Here is a 22,507-nt window from a genome sequence, read left to right on the forward strand (position 1 = left end):
ATGCCATCAAAGGCTTTCTAGTCATGTGCTGCAAGGGCTGTTTACTTTAAGCAGCCACGAATGTACCAATGGCAGCTCACATCTCATCACATCATATCACGCGTAAATGCGTCAACCATGCGGCATTGTTCTGCATCCTTGCCCACCTGTCCGAGCCAAGAGAAACCAGTTGGCCTTGGGCCGTATGCAAATTGCGAGATAAAGAGTGACATAAGCGCTTTGGAAAAACGTTGTAACGCGAAGCAACATAGGTGAAAGGGTCGCGATGAACAGTTGAACAAACATGATAACGCGGCGTCAGCAACAGTGATCGCACACGGTTACTGGCACAGTTACGACACGGCACCGAGTGTAACGAGGTCGCGTACGAAAAATGAAACAGCGACACATGCTTACGCTGCGCTGTACTCGAGGATAGCTCGAGTATGTACATACGCAAAAGTGACTCACAACTAGCATAAAACTTTACACAAGGTCGACAGCAAAGAGCACAGCACCGGTGACAGCAAACACGACAAGGAGGAAGTGTAGGCGTTCACACTCATCACTACTTCCCCGTCACTCGGTCGCGATTCGTTTGCAACCAAAGCCCATCTGGCTGCTGGCAGTTCTCGCTGGACAAACACTTCGTGAAGAGCGGACTCGTCGCACAAGGAAAGCACACGAGCGACTCCAAAAAGGCGGAAACAATCGACGGAAATGAGGGCTGCTGTTTCCGAGGGCAGTCGCTGCCAAACATTCGTAGCGCCGATGATGGGAAGTGGTTTTTGGACACAAGAGCACATCACCAGTTATCCGTGTCAACACCTACATCCCTGCGCATGATTTGCTTGCGCGCAGAATGATAAATCACGGGGAAGGAGACATCACAATTCATGAGCGAGTTTACTTCCGCATTCGGGAGAGATTTGGCGACCGAGCAAGTAGCATCCATCACGAAGGCGATGCATGGTGATGTCGATAACGTTGGACCCGCTTGACGCTAGCGAGCACTGGCAACTGGTGGGACTCTAGAACACTGTAGGTGGGACCATGCCACCTTGGTTGGCCCAGGTTGGCCGTGTTGAGAGTTAGCGAATGTGTAATAGAAAATTTAAATCATTCTTGCCACAGTACCGTTGACGTAGACGGCATGCTGCTCGATTTGTGTAACTCGAGGCAGTCTTCTTTTTCTTTGTGTGTTCACGCTGAGTAAAGAACACGGGTAAAGAAGCACATCAGAGGCATATGTAGCCAAAAATTTTTTTTCGGGAGGGGGGGGGGGGGTGGTTCAACCATACTTTATGTATGTTCGCGCGTGCGTTTGTATGTTGCGTGCATATATACGCAAGCAAAATTGAAAAATTTCGGGGGGGGGGGGGGGTTGAACTCCCCACCCCCACCCCTTCGCTACGCCCCTGAAACACATATATAGAGTAGACAAAAAAGCTTGATCGCGTTCTTCGAGTGAATATACAGCGTCCGAAATGTAAATGGCTTAAATAATCGAAAGTTCTACCATCACGAAGCCCGAAATAAGTGCACAAATACGGTGAAAACTTATAAACTCGATATAATTTTTCCGCTCTTGCAGCTGAACACATATATGTAATTGTCCGTTATCTACAGTGGTGCGAAGGAAAACAGGTAAAAACAACGGAAAATGTGTTCGTCAATGGTTGCCAAATCACTGCCTACTCAACAAAGATGCAAGATAACGATTCGCCAAACTTTTGTGAGGAAAACCCCTCAAGACAACAAGGTCAGCCGACGGGGAGGAATCGAACCAAACACGAGCATCGGAGAGCGGGTTTTTGCGTGAAGGGGAAAATGAACCAACGTCAAGCTACAAGCACTATACCTAATAACTCAGACCTGGGCATCATTACCCGACAAACGATTAAAATAGAATCAAAGAGCGATCAGTGCCATCTTTCCGGCGTAGAGCGGAGGCGGCATCGCGCGCGGGCAGCGGGTCAGCTAGTTGCCATGGCAATGACGCATGCAACGTCACAACCACGCCACGTTCTCTCGACCAATCGGGACAGCTCAGGATGCGAGGCACACCTCCGCGCGCCGGAAGAACGGGAGGTTTCTTTTGCTTTGTTGATGGTTTCGCTGACCCTGCGGCGTTACGCGACCGCCAAACCCCTGCCGCAGATGGTGCGGCTTTGGGAGGGAAACCAGCTGGCCTAACCACTTGCTACGTGTGGTTAGGTGGATAACGAAGACATTAAGGCATTGTTAAATGCACAGTGGGCAGCACGGAGAGCGCGACATCGTACCGTATTGTGCGAGAAGGTGCCCCTCACGCGCGCGCGCGCGGATTACGTCTGTGGGAAACACCCAAACAAATGTGACGCCTCTCCCGATGAGGAGGAGGGGCGCATCTGCGGCGAGCTCTCGTGACTTGGCCGATGGCAGAGCTGTCGAACAAACGCTGCCGGCTGGATGCGTAACTACGTTGCTTCCTCCTGCGCATCAAATCGACTCGGCAAAGGCGTTCCACCACAACGACCTCGCAGGCACTTTCGGAAGAAAGCGAGCGTGGTGTAAAGCGAAACTAGACTTCTTTTCTCGAGAAACACTAAAGTGCATACCTTCGTGTAAACTGTGTGGTGCGCGAAGCGGACGAAGACGGTAGAGAGGTGCGGATTTTGATTGTTCCCTGCGTCTTTCGCGCGGTCGTCGGCATTGCAGGGAAGCCTGCACTCGGTATCGAGCGCCATGAATCTGTCATTCGCGGGTTGCGGCTTTCTGGGAATCTACCACATCGGAGTGGCCAGTGCGTTTCGGGAGTATGCGCCGCAGATATGCCTCAACAAGATCGCCGGAGCGTCGGCTGGATCGCTGGCCGCTGCAGCCCTCGCCTGCGAAGTTCCCTTGGGTAAGTGCACTTAATCTCTTTTTCTTCTTCGTTTTATTTGCTCAGCATGTGTCGTATAGTGCGCGCAAAGGGGGCATCGCAGTCCATTTTTGCGCACCGCCTTAGAGCCGACCTTGACCAACATGCGCGTGCCTGCATCATCGCTTGGTTCGCGAGCGTACCTTGTTTGTAGACACCGCGGAGCCGTCAATAAAAACGCGTGCGTTTATACAATCCTCTTGTATTTTTAGCTGCATTTTATTATTGGCATGGGAAGGAAAGATGAATAAGTGGTCGTACTCGAATGCAAAATCAATATTACTGTCCGAATCGTTAGATTTATTTATGAAATAAACGCGAATAAATGGCAACCGTTTGTCACGTAATTAGGTGCATCGTAAATACTGAGAAACCGTGAATCTTAATTTCATTCCGGTGAGTTTTCGGTGCGTGTGATCACATTTTGGTTGCTCATTATATACAATCGCTCTCCATGAACTGGTGTCTTAAAATAAAATATTCACGGATCACCTCACATAATTTGCTTTCGCGATTAGAAAACAAAACGAAGGCCTTGTACAGTAGGGAAAAGCTCGTGGCTTGACCCTGATCGGCGTTCTCGACCTTTCTGGAGCTCGGCTGTCGCGGCATTGACAGTCAAGGAGGCATTGCATTGACAGAGGCGGAGCAAGGCTATCATGATTGGTGTTGAAAGCACTTCCGTGAGCATTTATTTATTTGTTTTTACCGCTCCGTAGTCTTGCGTTAATTATTTCTCAGTCGCCGCGAAAAGCGTGCAGTTCGGCTTCGCTGAACACAGCGCCGTTAGCTTTAATCGGGGCAAAACTTCAGGGCGCATTTTGCGTACCAACGATGCCCGTTCAAACTCGTGACATCTGGAGCGCCGCAGAATCGCTTAGATCGGCACGTTGGTGCGATCGCGTCACAGGACGTCACAGAACCGAAACATGCTCGCGTTCGCAACTGTGTGCAGCGTGGTGTCAATGCTCCACACTTCGCACGAGTTGGTGTGCGCGACGGTGTGTGGTGGTTTAAACCACGGCGTCTTTACAGTTGCGCCCGAAAGTGAACGAACAAGGAAAAGGATATCGATTGTTCGAGAACTCTGATTAGGGAGGAAGGTGTTGCTGTTTATTAGGGCTGCCCTACAGTTTCGTTCTTTTCGTCTTGTACTTGGAATGGTTTGCGCCCTGTGGTGTCACGTGCAGGTAGAGGACTCTCTTACTGACGAGGAAAACAAAATCGAAAAGAAATAATTTATGTGCGTACAGTTACCGGCTTTTCACAACACCCGTGAAATCATCTTGCGAAGCATTGTGAGCCAGTGTCCATCTTTCTTTCTTTCTTTCTTTCTTTCTTTCTTTCTTTCTTTCTTTTCTTTCTTTCTTTCTTTCTTTCTTTCTTTCTTTCTTTCTTTCTTTATGATTTAGCTACGACTTTCGTGATACCTTATTCGTCCCTTTCCAGTGCTTTAGGTAACATACCAAAAATGCAATACCGACTTCACACCTGTCCATGATATTGCAAACAATGCAATGGTTATGAGCGACGCCACAGTGGATGACTCGGGATTAATTGTACCGCCTTTAAAGCTGGTGTTGCTTGTTAACGTGCGCCCGAACCTAATTACTGTGTTGTTCGTTAACTAAATACATATGTAACAGTGCGGTTATACCAAAACTACATCATATAATCACGACTTCTTTTCCCTCTCCCCCTTCGTTCTCTCCCAATTCGTTTTTCTTTCGTCCACTTTTTCGAATATTTACTACGGGCCCACTGCTGGTAAACTACCATATCCTTCCTTTCCTTTTCTTTTTTTTGTTTTTTTCCGAATCTCTTCACATGCATATGTGTAGTCAGTGGAACTTCTCTATTGACGCATTTATTTCTTCGTGTTATTACGCTAGTTTTTATACAGGGTCTTCTAGTTATTCGTGTTCTTATGCCTGTTCGCCGTGACTACGTGTTCTCATCGGTCTCAAGATAGCCTTGTGAAATGTTATGTAGTGATGACAATCTTACTAATTATTATTATTATTATTATTATGGGGGTACTGACCATTCCGCAATGCTTAATGGGTCGAACCAAACCGTCAAACTTTCTAAGCAGTTCCTTTTGTTCTCACACGGCCCTCCGTGAGTATTTTGCGTAGACAGCGCAGAAGATAAACACTTGATTTGGTCTATCGCTCTCTCAGTCTCGTCTCGAAGCCCGGGTTTTTGAATGTGCGTGGGAAACGCGCGGTTGCAGAATGTAGCAGATAAAGAGAGAGAGGAGGAAGATGCGAGTTTTGCACCTTCGGTGGCGCGGCCGGGCGAGGGAGCGTTGATCGCGCCACTGCAGCCGTCCTTGCTGGGGGCGAACGAACCTGCGATGGCGCGCGCCGAACGAAAACCCCCCCCCCCCCCCCCCCCCCCCTCACTGGCTCAAGGCCTGCCGCCGCTGGCTGAGGTCTTCTAGGCCAAGAGCGAACCGTTTTTTGCAGCACTACGTCCGTCGCCTGTAAATCACGGCGCGCTCACCTTTTACAGATGGCCACGCAGCTGCGGAACGAAAGGAAAGCGACCGGCACGTATTTGAAAAGTTGGATGGCTTTCATATACACACGGAACTGCGGTGTTTACGTTTCAACTTGTTACCTGCCTTTGTGTGTGTGTTTAATGTACGTGCTGATGCCGAGACAGCCCGTCATGGTAACCGGGAGCTCACAGGCATTGAAGACGTACGCCCGATCGGAACACTGATCACATTCCTCAAGTATCATACTTGTCCATGGCAGCCGCGCTGTAGTGGTTGTCGCTTGATTGCGCGTTCTCGCAGAGCGTTTTATGGTGGTGGTGGTGGTGGTGGAGGAATCAAGTTCAACAAAAAGAAAAGAACGCCAGCCACAATCTTGCTCTCTTGCGGCTTGCGCCAGCTGGATGGGTCCTTGGTCCAGAATTTTTACGGAATTGCGTGCCTGTCGGGACCGCCACACACCTGCTGTTTGCTGGTCACGCTGGTCCGAGCTGGGTATCACGGCCGCCCATGCATGCACTGCTCAGGGATGGCCTTCTTGTGGTTGGGTGGACGTTGTGGCAGGTGTCCCACTGTGAAGCGGCACGGGATGTGCGTACTCATCGCGATGAGGACATTCATTGGGTAAGCAAAAAAAAGGGAGGGGGGGAGAGTATGTGTAACTCTTTGACTCTCCGATGAGAGCTTGATGAGCTGCAAAGAGTTCACGTACCTCTTTAAAGAGAGTCATATGACGTGGCCGCGGTGAGGACTGACAAAAAAGGAATCAAAAGACTCATTGTTTTTCTTTCTTTCCTAATTAAGAGTGTATAGGACAGGGTCAATGTAGCGCGATAAAGACAGATTATCCCCCTCCTACCCCCTCAGTCTTCGAGAGCCAGTGTTCGCGAAGCTTGCCGACGCATGCAGCGCTCTACACTGACAACACTTCACAACAGTTTATGCATTGTACGAGAGCGCCTCAGGACTGTTGTTGCACACACAGCATCGCGCGCCGTCTCGCGCAGCTGCGGGGTTCTCCTTGTCGCGCTCGGCGAAGCAGTACACATCATCACCGCCGAGACAAAAGTAGGCCACCGGAAGATCGGCCGCATATACATGCCTCGGAGGACAGCGGGGCGTGGCTCGCGCCATTGTAATATGGTGCGGGAAACGCGAGCGAGCAATTGCCCAAGGCCGGCGCGTGCTGCGGCCGTATCGGCCACGGACGTATGCGCCCGCGCACACTTCCGCCGCTGCGGCGATTCAGAAGCAAAAAGACGATTCTGTTCGGCCGCCGTCGAACACGCGGGAAATTTGCTGTCGGACGTATACGTTGTCCTGCGGGTATCGACAGCAACCGTTGGAAGGAAAAGCCATTCTGGAGAGACGAAGACTATCTCGAGGAATTCAATTTTTCTTATTGGCATAACGTCACCTTCGGACATTTTAGACCCGTTGTTGTTTGGATCAAAGTGTTGTACCGGTGTCACACGGTCACTTCTGATCACGATAGTGCCCGATCCGCATCGAATTTCTTGATAGCAGTAGGCCCTTTGAGGCGATCGCAGAAAGGAGCCAGTCACTGTTGAGAAATTCGATCCCGATCGGGCTTAGTCGTGGTCAGCAGTGCACCGTCTAGCACCGGTATTATAGCAGTTGGGCATGCTCTCGATATTTTGTACTATACGCTATGAAACGCACATGTGTACTACGAATATCTGACGTACTGTACGAAGTTACAACACTTCAGTGCGTTTGTTGTACTGCGATTATGGAGCTAGTGAAGCTGTATTCTTCCAGAATTCATGCCACGATTGTCTTTCGGAGCAGCCGCATATTGCAGATGAATGTTGACTTGCTTCAGAGGTTACATGTTAACCACATTTCATTACGTGAGAGCAGTCCTGCGTGTGAGATATCCTGCAGGACAGCATAATTATTAGAGAGATCGATTCTTCTACAATTCATAATGTTCAAGTCCTCACTGCAGACTGCATGTGTTCTGCGCCTGAGTCAAAAAAAAAAAAGAAAGAAAGAAAGGCCGCCTCTCGACTTCATTATCGAAGACCGGACCCGACGAGCAATAATAAATATTTATCACTCTCTTCGTCGTCAGTCACTCAACTGAATAAGTGGAGGACATTGAAATGCGCTCTCATATTTTATTCCCGAGAATTCGTAGTCATTCAGCTCACGAACGGAGCATCGCGGCTTCCTTTCAGGATACTTCCATCCCCTCTTCGAGGCGTGTGCGGACTTCCTTCCCGAGGCCTGACCTAAATCATCAGAAAATCACTTTGTGGGCGCAGCCATCAGGGATGTGCGTACATCCGTCGTCGCCAGGTGGTGCGTGTATTATATATATATATATAATATATATATATATCTATATAATATATATATATATATATATATATATAATATATATCATACTTATATATATATATATATATATGTGTGACGCTATATGTGGTAGACGTGTTGTGGCTCAGACGCCATACTTTTATTCTATTCACGCGCACTTCTTCATCCTCGGCTTCTCCTACCATGGCTTCATACGTCACATGATTCCCCCTCCCCCCGAAAGAAGGCGTGAGTTACAAAGAACGAAAAGGAAACAAGGAGAGGCTTAGAAGTGACAAATCTCAAAATGCACAAATCGTTCCGTGCCCCAATGTAGTTCCGTAAACTTGCAGAAAACTTCAAGGCAGAGTGCAGCAGTCCGATGATGTTGAGAAGAGCTCTGGTGGTCGAGGCTGGCTGTTGCGTTCTGGAGGACAAAAGCATGCCTTGCATAACCCGACCGTAGCGAGCTTGTGAGGTGTGAGGTGAACGTTGGGAGCAACTGGAGATCCACATGATGCAAAACCAGGTGGTGGGTGAAGTGTGCGATACGGGGAGCAGAGTGCATAAGGTGGTTCAGTTACATGAGTCCTATGGTTCAATGATGACGTATAAAAGGCTGATTTTCGTGCAGTAGCAAAGCCCGGTGGAAGATTGAGTCTCCGTGGAAGATCTCCATGCCTTTCAGTGAGCGGATGCTTTAATCTGTCTGTGGGGAATCGCGAATTCATGCTTGGTGTTCGGATGCGTGAAGACTGCTTTTGACTGTGACGACTGAGTGCGATTGTCTCCACATGGTTGTTTATAAGCAGTCTTTGTCGTAGTCGTTTAAAACGGGTAATCATCTCTTCTTGATCTTTTTCCATGACTCGGTGTTTTGAAATATTGTGTGAGGTAAAATCGGAATGCCTCACCGGTGACGTAGTCATTGAAGTTGGTGACCATCTCCTTCCGACCCTGATGCAGCGGTAGCGTGGAGCTCGAATAGGTCGAACCACTCCTGCACGGGTCCATCGTCCGCTGTATCCGGTGTACTTGGGGATGTCAAGGTCAGCCGATGGTTCTGTCATGAGCTGTCGCTGTGTGCAGCAGGATCTGCTTCGGTGGTCTGCATGCGGTCAACGCGTCTTGCTGATTGGCTTGCTGGTGATGTGCGGCTGTTGAGTCGGCGCCAGGTCTCCATCCTGCGCTTGTGGTGACGCTATATGTGGTAGACGTGTTGTGGCTCAGACGCCATACTTTTAGTAGAGTAGAGTAGAGTAGAGCCTGGAAGCTGTGGCTCATACCCACACTGGGGGATTGGCCAAGAACCGGTTAGTTTTTAAAGGAAAAATTGAAATTGAAGTTCAAACTTTGTTTAATTAATACGAAAGAAGTATAAATGAATTAGAGTTAAAATTATACTACTAATAATAATATAGAATAGAATTGAATCAATAAAACCGATAATTTTGGGGAAAAATAGAAATAATATTTTGGAAAGGTAAATTTTACAATCTAAATCTTTTTGAACCTTTAAGAAACTCCTGCAATGCATCAGCAATCTTCCCGTCACTGTGGCCCAGAGAAAAAGCCCCGAAAGACAGTACATTTTGTTCATTTAATTCTAATCTAAGCAGACGGAAAACAACACCTAAGGTATTTTTGCGCAAGGTAGAGTACCTCTTGCAGGAAATGAGAAAGTGCTTCGTTGTCTCATGTATTCCGCAAAAAGGACAATTAGGCGATGCTGCCAGACCAGCTCTGTGTAGATAAAAATTTAGATAGGGAGTTTGACAACGTAGTCTTGTGATTGCGACTTCTATTGCTCGTGATTGACATACTTTACTATTCCACTGATGATTTAAATGCTGGAATTCTAATATGGTCGTTAATGACGGTGCGGAAAATTCTTCTAACATCATTTTCCTCCTAAATCTAGCACCTGTAATGAATTTGGATGCGGGCAATACCTGAATTACCGGGCCATTCAATGATGACCTGGCTAGCGCGTCTGCCATTTCATTCATAAATATGCCCTTATGCCCAGGAACCCACACTAATTTGATGAACTTTATGTGCAGTGGAACTAATGATTTGAACGCATCCAAAACATACGAGTCCTCGTTTGCAGTGAGGGAGGAACATACTGATAGTGAGTCCGTCAAAATTATTGCGGAGCTTATTGATGCTTCTAATTTACGTAAGGCTAGACTGATGGCTAAAAATTCTGCTACAAAGATGGGCACAAAATCTGGAAGGCGAAGTGAAAACGACCAGTCTAGAGTAGGAGAGCAAATTCCAATTCCACATTTTTCTTCATTTTGGAGGCATCCGTCGCTATCACTGTCTTAATTGGCATATGCTCCAGGTAATCACTTAATATATCGTTAATAATCGGTATGACATTAGTTTTGCATTTTTTGGAAAAATGTCATCAAACTGTATTTTAATAGAGTTGTTACTATTACTGATTATACACAGATCATTAATTTGAACGTTTATTTTGTCAAGAAGGCTTTCTATAACTAAAATTTGGGGCTTATGAAATCGCGGCCAATATAATCCAAAATACAAGTCAGGACGTGCAATAAAAACTGTTTCGGAACGTCTAACGGAGGATTCATACAGCCTTAGAAATGCCTGTACTGCTAACAATTTAAACCGGGTAGCAAGTGAGGGGAGTCTAGCTTCCATATACAGGACCTTTATTGCAACAAATTTAGGAAGACCTAGGCATAATCTCAAAGCTTGTCTCTCGAGAACTACAAGAGGATGAAGCTTGTAAGCAGCAGCCCCAGCGTATAATATGCACCCGAATTCAAGCACTGGACGAACATACATGCAGTATATTGATATAAGTGTATGTCTCCTCATACCTAATCGGCAATGACTGATCTTCCTTAATAGTCCGACTGCTCGAACACCCTTTGTTGCGATGTTTTCAATATGCGCCTTCCACGTCATAGATCGGTCATATATGACACCGAGATATTTTACTTTCTCTACTTGTGGAATAGGCTCGAGATGATAGGAAAGTGACATGTGGATAGGGTCTTTTAATGGAAATGTTAGCACGGCGCATTTACTGACATTCAAATGTAGATGTATACTATCAAGCCAGCTTTCTAGTGCTGACAAGTATGACTGTAATATTTGGAACAGTTCGTGAATATCACCTGCTGATGAAAAAAATGCGATGTCATCAGCATATACATAAGTGTGGACATCGTCATGTAGAGGGATAGAACTCATTAGGATATTAAATAATACTGGGGAAAGGACTGCGCCTTGCGGGACACCTCTAGTTTGAGCGTAAATAGAAGACGAGATGCCGTTTTGGAAGCAATAGAATGTTCTATTTCTTAAGAATTCCGCAATCCACGCCTGAATATATTTTGGAAAGTTAAGGTTGTGAAGCCGATTGATTAAAACGATGTGTTCAACGCTGTCGTATGCTTTTGAGATGTCAAGAGTGACTAACGCTGCATATTTTCTTTCACGCCTAGCTAATAGTATACGACTTTCGAGATCTATATGGGCCTGCCATATAGAGCATCCTGATCTGAACCCAATTTGTGCTGGATTTAATATTTGTCTCTCATTAATGAAATTTATTATGCGGGTGTTTAACAGCCTCTCGATTAATTTTACAAAATTTGAAGTAAGCGCAATGGGCCGAATGTTGTCCAATACATACCCCTTACCCGGAATCTTAAGTAATGGTATTACCTTAGCTAATTTCCAATCTGATGGTAGCCATGCCATTCTTAGTGAGTGATTGATTACATCCAATAAAAACACTTGGGATTCCTTATTTAGCATTTTCAGCATTGAAGACGTGACTCCATCCGGGCCAGGAGCAGCTGATGGTAAGTTACCTAACATCTGTGATAATTCCGAACCGGAAATTTCTGAGAAATCTTCATCAAATAATGCTTGCAAAGGAGGTAGTGATAGTTGAGAGGAAAAACGATGTTCTAGCCCTCTACCAATTGTTTCCAACGATTCTTTTATTTCTTGCGGAGACAAACTGATAGAATCTGCATTGATAGGCCGCGGAATCATTTTCTTTTTACGCAGAAATCTATATAATGCGCCTTTATTGTTAGATTTAGAAAGGTAATCGAAAGTCCGAATATCGTAATTTTCTTTTGCGTTCAAAACAGTTCTTTTAAAAACACCAGCGTAGAACTGGTAGTCCTTCCAATTTTGAGGACATTGATTGCACAGCAACTTTTTCCAGGATGCTTTTCTACGTCTGTAGTCCCTAGAACAATCGTCAGTCCACCAAGGAGAGTTAGGATTGTGCGCAACTGACGAGACCACGAATTCAGCTTTCTCGCGAGAATTCTGTAAGACCGAGCAGATGCTCAACGCTTTCGACTTCGTGCTCATATGGGATATTGAAGCGAGTGAAGAAAGCAGTGATTGTTTAAATTTTTTGTAATTAATGAACTTATGCGCGTTCGAAACTGATGGGACAACCGGACTTATTACTTCAAATGTTATCGGCAGGTGGTCGCTATTTGTAGCGCAGTCAACCACTGACCAAGTCGAAATATTCAGGCTGGAGCTAGCGAAAGTCAAATCCAAGGCTGACGCGATGCGACCTTTCACGTACGTAGGGCTTCCTGAATTTAAGCATGTTAAGTGATTATCCTGTGACCAATCCCACAAGCGGCTGCCGCACGCATCAGTTTTTAACCCCCACGTAACATGATGGGAGTTGAAGTCTCCTGCTAATAAAAAATTTCTTCCACACATGCCAATTATCGTGTCCAATGGCCGGGTGTCGTGCACGCCTGAAGGGAAGTAAGCATTGGCTATTGAAAAATTCTGACCAGACGGAAATTTTATGCTTATAACTAATATTTCATATTCTGGATCGAGCAGTTTTAATGTCAACTTTGCTTTGTGACAAATCCTGTTTGATATCAGTGTAATTATGCCACCACCTCGAGAAGGGCGGTCTAATCTAAACGAACGATAATTCTTAAAATAAAAATTGTTCTCTGGAGAAAGCCAAGATTCTTGTATTAGAATTAAGTGAGGATTTAACTGAGAACTAAGACAATGCAAATCAGTAATAGCAGCAAATATCGAGCGACAATTCCACTGTAAAACTTTCAGGGATCCTATTTTGGCTGAAGAATTGTTGTGGAGATAACTTTCTCCAAAATACTCTCCTTCAGAACTTTACTGGGCGGAAGCTTTTTTGATTTAGTCTGAGGAGAAGGGGGAGCAGCACTGTTCAACGGGGACCGGCTGCGTTTTTGAGCCCGGGCCTCAAGATCGACATCTGTGACCACATGCAGGTCAAGCAAATGTTCCTGACTAACATCCGAATGACACGCTGGGGAGCCACAGATGGTATCGGCAGCATTCTCCTTATCGTTACACAGTGTATTAGCTTCACTTGCATTTAGCAATTGAGGGGACTCCGGAGTGCCTGTTGGTGCTGGCGTTAGAAGCTTAGCAATTTGATTACTGACAGCTTGAGCAATGCACTCGGTAATACTAATTGCTATTTGATCCATTACCTTAGCCATAGCTTTTTCTACAGCTATCTCAACCGCCTGTGCAAGAGACGTCTCAGTGTACATTTGGCGGGCTGTAACGCCAGCATAACCATGCAACCTCTCCTTTACAGTAGCAATGGCTTCTCTCCTAGAGCACCGTCGTTTGTCTACAATTTCTAGGACCTGCATTTCTTGCTGTCTAATTGGGCAATCTGCATTGTCAGCAGCGTGTTGTCCACCACACAAGCAGCACATGTCTTCTTGGGCCGTACATTCTCGATTTGAGTGGGCGTCGCCACATCTGCAACATCGACCGTCTGATTTACATCCGCCGGCGCTATGCCCAAATCTCCAACAGTTCCTGCACTGTAATGGACGAGACGCAAGCTGATCCACTCTGAAGATTAAGGGCCATGCTTTAATTTCAGAAGGACAAGAAGTACCAGCAAAAGTCGCAATCACTGACTCCGTGGGGACTCGCTTGTTGTCTACAACTCGATTGCATCGATAGACAGCCACTACTCCTGCCACAGAGAGCTTTTCAAGTGTCTCAGCAGGGCTCAGTTGTGCGTCTACACCTCTTACGATGCCTTTAGTACAGGCCAGATGTGGTGGTATATACGCACTCACCGGGATCGATGCAAAGGAGGAACATTTTAGAAGGTCTTTTACACATTCCTGGTCTGGCGATCGGCACACAATTCCACCACGACCAAACTGCCGCACGTCGGTGATACTCTGGTAGCCTGGAGTCACTGCATGGAGCTGTTCCTGAATCGCCTTGGGGTTATTCAACTTAATGAAGTGCCCACCCAAGGGTACCAGAGCGACGGGAATGCTGCTTACACCACTGCGGAGAAATAGGTCCAGAGGTAAGTCATCGTTATGCAAAGAGGCCGTCCACGGGGAACGATCCTGACCAGGAGAATTCCTGGCCATCAGTGCGATCTCAAGCAGAGAGAACCAAGCAAATAAATCGAACCTGCATGAGATGAAAAAACCTAACGATATTAGTCAAATAATACAAACTATCCGGTACTCAGCCAATCAACCCAGCACAAGGACACGACAGCAGGCACCGAACACCGTCCAACGGCTCGGTCGCAACTCCGCGCGCCAAGCTTCACCCGTGGTCACTTCTTCATCCTCGGCTTCTCCTACCATGGCTTCATACGTCACATATATATATATATATATATATATATATATATATATATATATATATATATATATATATATATATATATATATATATATACTTACCACTAAATACCGAACGATCGAAATCCGTTGACGTCAGTTGAATGGCTAATTTAATGGTGGAAGCGAGTTTTCCTCGGACCGCGTTCTGGTCCTGAACATGCCGTCGGTGTATGAGGCGAGTATAAATAAACGATCTCCGACGCATCGACAGCGCAGGCATTTGAGTAAACAGTCTCCCACCAGATTGTACAATGTTGAAGAACATGAAGAGAGTGTTCCGCGTGGATAACACCAACTCCTCTCTTTTGTCCTCGTCGCTTATTCAGCGCGTTGCCCCTATGTAAATGTTTAGCAAAATGGCGGCGTATCTGGTTGACCTCCCCTTTCTTTCTTTACGTGGAACTTGCGGATCCGGCCAGTTAGCCAGCCTTGTATAGAGACCCGAATACACCCGCCACGGGGGTGTAGTGCTTATGGTGCTCGACTGCTGACCCGAAGGTCGCGGGATCGAATCCTGGCCCCGGCGGCGGCATTTCGATGGCGGCGAAATGCTATAGAGACCCGTGTACCTATAGATGTAGAAGATGCACGTTAAAGAACACGTGAGATTGTCGCAATTTCCAGAGCCCTCCCCTATACAGCGCCCCTCATAACCATATCGTGGTTTTGGGACGTTAAAACCCCAGCAGTTAATTATTGAGAACTAAATCCACACTGCTATAATCTGTACTGCCACTGTAGATCACCGATCACTGTGAACTGGGCGCAATGCATTTTGTAACGTTCGATTCTATTTTCCCGTTCTTGCAACTTGCTATCGCTGCAGCCGCGACGTGTTGTTGATCTTATATAGTGATAACGGACGGCGGAGACTGAAGGGTGGATTGAAGGAACACGACGTGGAAGGTTACAAAACAGGGAGTGAACGCACTCCATCGATGAGATCGAATGCATTCAAGGATCGAGTTTGCTAAGTGCGAAACGAACGCAAAGGGAAAGTGCAGTTTATACCTCGCATCAGCTATAGTCTCGAATATATATATATATATATATATATATATATATATATATATATAGAGAGAGAGAGAGAGAGAGAGAGAGTCGTGGATGGTGCGACTCTCTGAAAGAGAGTTATGTGTGTGGCAAGATCTGGACTCACCAAACAGAGCAACAGGCACTTTTCTTTTTCCGTTCGAGTGTGTAGTGTAGCAGTGCGGGGCTTGTTGCCATGACATCTATGAATAATATTGTAACCCATATAAACGCGGGTATTGCGAGGAAGACGCAAGAACACACAGTTGCGCCATGCGTGCGTGTACGCGTGTGCATGTATCTCGCCTATAGTGCAGTATTATTAAAAGTTGCCTCGACTCCTTTCTCTTCAGCGTTTTCCAGCGACATTCAAGAAATCCTTTAACGATACTTCGCGAAGGACCATATAACATACGGCAGGTAAAATAACGCGGCTATTTTTATTTTTATGGTAATCTTCTTTAACGGTACATACGTCGAGGCACACATCTCTTGGTGCTCTCACAGAGTTGTGCACAGTTCGTTACTGCTATTTATATAATATGATTGAGGTCAATATCCGCGCTGCTTGGCTGACCTTGCCTTCCGTTCAGTGCGCGCTGGAGCCAGTCCAATCGGGTGTCCTCGCACGACTCTGTATCGCGGAGGTGGCGTGATACGGACATGCAATTTGAAACCAGTGTTGGAAAACAAACAAACAAACAAAAAAGAAACGAGAGCGCACTGCCGTCCAACCGTGTTGCCTGTTTACAAGTTTTCTTCTTTTTTTTTCCTTTTTTCATTCTCAACTGCCCCTCTTCGTTTGAACGCTCGATTATACTTATGAGGGTGCGCATTTTATCTGATATACTGGCAACATCGAGAGTTCACATCAAAACCGCTCGTACCGATCGACCGCCTGGCGATTCGCTTATTACGTAACTTTTGCTTTTCGTTTATACAACGTGTTGGGGAGCCATTTGTGCGATACTGCATATATACCGGAAAGCGATGCAAGGCAAGAAAAAAAAAAAAAAAAAAGAAAGGCTAAGCGGGCGTCGAGGCCACACGGTAACGTCTTGGTTTAAGTTTGCTGCATTTCGGCCATAAGTCTTGGAAACAAGATATGCGCAGGCGTGTAACTATATACTATACTTGAGAGCCCGCCGTTTATACACTGTGTTATTATTTAAAAAGAACGACCTCGTATATGTCTGTAGAGCTTCGTTTGCGGGCCCACATTCCGTGCACGCCGCGTCCCGTCATATACTGGCTATGTTGTGGCAATTACTTGATGAATTATTAAAGTTCCGAACTCGAAGCCATATACATACATAGTGCTTGATTTTTTTAGCAGCTTATGTAACACTTAGCTATCGATAGTGCTGTTCTTGAAGGTGACTCTTGGTTACTGTATATATATTTTGGCTGCTCCATATATGCTAACCGTGACGCTGTCTTTTTCTTTGACGAGCCCGAAGGTCGCGTGGTGGAATCCCGGCCGCGACGGCTGCATTTTCGATGGAGACGAAAATGCTTGAGGCCCGTGTGCTTAGATTCAGGTGCACGTTAAAGAACCCCATGTGGTCGAAATTTCCGGAGCCCTCCACTACGTCGGCGGCCCTCATAATCATATCGTGGTTTTGGGACGTAAAACCCGAGATGAGAATGAGGAAGATAAATGTGTGGGCGAGTTGTTTTGTGGTAATTGTTATTCGTGATGTTGGGGATGTGTAAGCGCTGACACGTACGTGTCCTTCAACGTTCATAGTATATAGCACTGTTCTGAATAATTCGCCATAGTAACGGCAGCTGGCGGGAACAGGAAGATTGCTCTCTAAGACTTTCACAAGATCGACTGATTTGCTTCAGCGCGCGCTCAGGATTGGCTAGAACTGGAAAGTACGACAGACTGGCACCAATCGTCATCAACGCCTGTCGGGGCCGATGCAATAATCGGGGCACGCAGAAATCGACAGTCTATTTGGCGTTCTCTTACAGATTGCCCCCTGCTATAAATAAGTCAAGTTTCGACTGAGTCTTGACGATGAGGACAATGCAATGTACTGCACGAATCGCGCGTAAATAACGATGTTCGCATAAACGGAAAACTGGCTAGTTTTTTTTTTTTTTTTCTCTCTCTCTCTCTCTGTGTTTTCGTCAGTCTTGGGCATTCGCCAGCTTTCATACGGTGGACAACCTTCACGTATGATATGTGCCGGGTGAAAAATCATTTGTATTAAGCGGAGGACAAACCGTGGCTGCCCAATAACCACGAGTATCACTCTAAATGCACCAAGGATGCGGTTGTTGCTGCTTCGACGAGTGTTAATTTCCATGGAGTGAGGTCATATCATGGGTCACGATTCGCGCACCGAACGAACTGACGCGCGATTCTACGTACAAGTATGCGATCGACTCCCCGCAAGGACCTTGTCATTTCGTTCGCCGAAGCAGTTCGAAGCCCTCAGATGCGCATTTCATGCTTACGCCTCGTTTCGCACTCTCGTGTACGAGTCTTTCCTCTGTTCCCAATTAGCGGCCCTTTCGGACAATCGCGTATTACACTTACGACTCACTCGAGTTTATGTACGTCATCTTTTCAACGTAACAGCGTGGCGTATACTTCATACTTCCCGCCAACTCCGTGCCCTTCTTCCTTAACTGCGTGACCCGCTTGATTCTTTCTCGCGGTCTGTGTGATAAGGCGGCGGCTTCCGTACACGCACTTCGCAGCGAGCTGTGAGGGAGGAAGGGAAGCGCGTCGTTTCTTTTTCTATTTCTCATTCTTCTTCACGCTATCTGCGAAGCAGTGTCGCTGCATTCTCGCCGACCGAAAGTGAAAGCGACGCCGACAAAGAAAGAGTCGGGAGAATGATTCGTCGAGTGGAGTGCGAACAGCGTCTTCGATAAGCGCACCGCCTCTCTTCTCGCACCCGTCGACTCGCTGCATATTCGTCAATTTCTGGCCAGAAGAAGCACTGGAGAGCGGGCGGGAGGCGCGGCGAGCGCGGAGATCGACTGAGGCCGAATCGGCGGGCGAGCAACCGTTTCCGCTATAGACACGCGAACTGCCTCATCGATGCGAGTCTTTCCTTTTTTTGTTTTTCGTTTTACGAAGAACAATTGCGATGCGAGGACAACGCGGCGTGTACCGCCGAATGCGAACCCGCGATGCACCGAAGAGATGGTGAGAACGGCACGCAATGATCGGGGTTCAACGTTCTTTCCATTCCGTGTACGCCCGCCAGCACGCTAGGTTGGGCGACTCGCTGGGTTTCGTTTCAACTTTCCAGGAATAGGGGGGAACGTTCTGCCCGTCGCGGTCACCCGCTGCTGCGTTCGCTGCACGGAAGGTGCTCGGCTATTATCAGTAGTATGCAGTGTCGTGCTCACGATTATGCAATGAGGAATGTGCCGCGGGATTACAAGTATGCTGTGTTGTGTGGTGTAGTGCTGACGATTATGCACTGATTACAGTGCGGGCCGCGCCAATCAAAGCCGATTGGCGGTTATGTCAACGCTGAGCGGGCGTTTGTATGTTAAACAAGAAAGAAAGATGACGAAAAGACTAGGATGATTACTTCAACGAATGAGTCGCTGGGGCTTCGTGGCTTCGTTTTGATGCCCAGACCGTCGCTCGATTCCCTAGCAGTACATCGTCCCAAAATTAAGTTCGAAGATTGGCCCATCCTTGTATAGTAACCGATGTATTAAGAGAACCATCGTACCACTGATGCCGAGGTGCCAAAAGCAATATAATGGGAATTGAGTCGCGGCGCTATCCCGACTTTCGTATGCAGAAAACGAAATACAAAAAAATAAAAATAAACAGAAGTGAGGATGATCGCGACGAATAATTACTTTCTTGAGGGTTTTGCTCGCTTTCTTTTGGTAGAAAGCGATCGAACACTTTCGGTTCACCAAAACGGTTCGTGCTGCGCTTCGACGGCATTCCAGAAAACGGCGCGCACTTGACAGACGGAGGAGAGAACTTAAGGAAGATGATGCCGCACGAAAAAAAAAAAAAAAATCGAGCGAGGAAATAGAAGTGAAATAGGAGGATGCAAAATTATCGTTAGAGTAATAAAAATCGTACTTTGAATATGGAGAATTTAATCTGCTTTAAAGTGAAATAGCGGAATGCACAAATGTTTCTTTAGTTACAGTTGGGATTGGTGCGGACTAGAAATTATTTGGCCCCAACTATAGGGACAGATAAAGTGAGAGACGAATTTATTTCTTTTTTTTTTTTTTCAAATGCTTGCCCGAGCCGGCATCGTAGGTAACAGACTTTCATGCGGTACTTGGTAGTGTATAGTTCCACGGGGCGTAGTGAACGTGCTGCACCATGCAGGGCACGGAGTACACTGTTTTCGAGATCTTTGTTGTTAACAAGATACTCCGCGCCGCCATCGTCACGAACCCGGTGCTTTTATTATTATTATATTTCTTTTTGTCAAGAAGGGGAGGACACGAATTTAGACGAGTAGCCGCGATGTGGCGAGCAGCTTGGCTAGTTGTTCCTTCACCTTGAGCGCTTGGGTGTACTGAAAAGATTAAGCCTTGGATATTGGAAGACTTCTGGGAACACACACACACACACACACACAAGAAAAAAAATTTCCGATCGCGGTGGGTTTCCCATGGCCGGGTCATGTGCATTCGGGAAACACCCGATGGAACGTCGAACAGGCTGCCTAACGGTGAAGATAACAAAAACAAGTAATAGAGTGCATGGAAAACAGTTGCGTATGTAGTACGTAGAGGCGATCTTATTTGCGCGAACGGAGGAGGCGACTTCGTGACGCGGGCTGATACTCGCTAAAAACATTGCAAGAGAGGCGGCTCGCGGTAAACAAGATCGTTCCTCGCAGGCACGGTCATGCATTGAAGAGCCTCGCATTCGCAATTTAGTGACTGCTGTCCCGCGGACGTCGTTTTCTGTACTCGTGCCAGCCGCTCGCACTAGTTAATTGCATCGACGATGCTTCATACTGTTGGCAGTTCTGTGCAGCACTGTGGAAGGCGCGGCCGTCTCTAACAGGCGGTATTAGTTAGCGCCTGTCCGTGAATTTTCGTACCTTCGTATGGGGTATACCAAATGGCTCGAACTCGCACGTTCTAAGTTACGCCTCGAACTGATCAAGAGGCCGTCCGGGCTGTTAATTGCCGGCACGCGATTTGCTGCGCGCGCAAGCATATATGGTTTTGTATGTCTCGGAGCACCTCCTGAGCGGCTTGTTGTGCCGCGAGGTACACGAGGTCGCGGGTTCGATTTCCGGCTGGGTTCAGATGGGGAATGAGTGCGAAAACTCTCGCGTGCACCGTGTATTGGGCGCACGCTAAATAACCCCCGTGTGGTCGGAATTAACCCGGAGCCCTCCTCTTCGGTGTCTTGACGGAGTTTTCGCAGGGTTCTGAATTCTAAACGTCACTATTCAGGTCGCGCAGCCTTGACCTTGCTGCACAGAACTGATGAGACAACGTATAAGCAAAAATGCGTGTCATTATTTTTGTTTCAATATCGACGCGATCGGGGAAGTCCAGCCAGCCGCTCACGCCGGAAAGTCTCATTGAAGAAAAAAAAAAATTTGTGGTCGCGCCAGCGTGTATAGTAGATATAAATACACGTGCGTCATAGTGACGTCATGGCCTCACACCACCGGCGATCCGTTCTTTGAACTGGCTTCGTCCCATCGACTGTTGTGTGGTCACCTTTTTCGCCCGACTCATTGAATTTTGTTTTTGCCCAGGGCGATACAGGTCCCAAGCGAAAAAAAATATATATATATGTTCAGAAATAAAAATAGAAGAGATCTCGTGCATCGGTGGGCCGTGCGCATGCGCATGGCTTCTCGAACGCTATTTTTGGGGCTCTCTCGAATCCCTGCCTTTCACTTGAGCAGGCCGTTGGCGTGCTCTTTACTTAACTGTTTGTTACCCGGCACGGTGGTCTAATGGTTATGGCGCTCGACTACACTCTTAAAAGAAAGTTAGGAAAAAGCTTGTAACCACGAGCAAATAGTTAGTAACAGCAGCTGTTACCAGCTTTCTTGGACCTTTACTAACGTTTTGCTACCTTTTTACTACCTACGTTAGCAGACACCTAAAAGTTGCAACGGTTACTACCTCTTGCGTGCCGTTACTAACTTTTTGCCATGCACCTGTTAAACGAACTTGTTAAACGAATCTTAGAAGTTATTATTACGAGCTTTTTACAACCTATTCACTAGCACGGGGATCCATTCAAGTTCATTGAGGCGATATTAGTAAGCTTAGTACCCTTCTTGGGTCTTGTACATTAGGCCATGTTGAGACGATATTACGCAAAATAGACATAATATATTGATTGTTTTTAATGTGCTTGATTAAAAGTCTTACGCTACGTTACCTCGTGCACCTAATAAAATTGTACGCTATATAAATATAGGCGCATAACTTCAACTATTTAGCCTAAAGCCTAGCTGCTCACCGGCACCAGCTGCGTACCCCAAAGGTAGGGCTATATATACTCTTGGAACCACTTATGAATTATAGGTGTCACGTAGCCTTGTCGTTGTGTGCGTGTGCTGTTCTGATTCATGACATGCTGTGCGTAATTACCTAATGATATGTCGCAATGTTGATGCTGGCAAATTTGACCGTTATAAAAACACAAGACTCGTGAGCGAAAGGATCATGGTTGCTAATGTTTTTTTGGTAGTAACCGTTACTACTTATTTTACTAGTTAGCAACGAGAAGGGTAGTAACCGCTACTAAGTGCCTTTGTAACGGCGAGGGTTGTAGCGGTTACTAACCTCCCCGTTACTAACCACACTTACTAACAGGGTAGTAACATATGTGACAAGTAGTTAGTAAGCCGAAGTTAGTAAGTACTACAACCTTTTTTTTAAGAGTGTACGGACCCGAAGGTCGCGAGATCGAATCCCGGCCCCGGCGGCCGCATTTCGATCGAGGCAAAATGCTAGAGGCCCGTGTGTTTGCGTTTAGATGCACGTTAAGGAACACCAGATGGTCAAAATTTCCGGAGCTTTCCACCACGGCGTCCCTCATAATGATATCGTGGTTTTAGGACG

At 46.6% G+C, this 22,507-nt stretch overlaps 1 protein-coding gene across 2 annotated transcripts in view; it reads left to right on the forward strand.

Annotated features, from left to right (window-relative positions):
- Positions 1–2,095: 2,095 nt before the first annotated feature.
- LOC119383734 (1-acylglycerol-3-phosphate O-acyltransferase PNPLA3) overlaps positions 2,096–22,507 on the forward strand; it is an 83,543-nt gene continuing 63,131 nt past the window's right edge. The window contains exon 1 of one of the 2 annotated variants that reach the window (XM_037652027.2): positions 2,096–2,866. In XM_037652027.2, the coding sequence (XP_037507955.1) occupies positions 2,707–2,866 (160 nt within the window). In that variant the 5' untranslated portion in view covers positions 2,096–2,706. The remainder of the gene's footprint in view (positions 2,867–22,507) is intronic. The other variant, XM_037652028.2, reaches the window with a different exon arrangement.

This window comes from Rhipicephalus sanguineus, chromosome 2 (assembly GCF_013339695.2).
Source record: "Rhipicephalus sanguineus isolate Rsan-2018 chromosome 2, BIME_Rsan_1.4, whole genome shotgun sequence".
NCBI classification, from domain to species: Eukaryota; Metazoa; Arthropoda; class Arachnida; order Ixodida; family Ixodidae; genus Rhipicephalus; species Rhipicephalus sanguineus.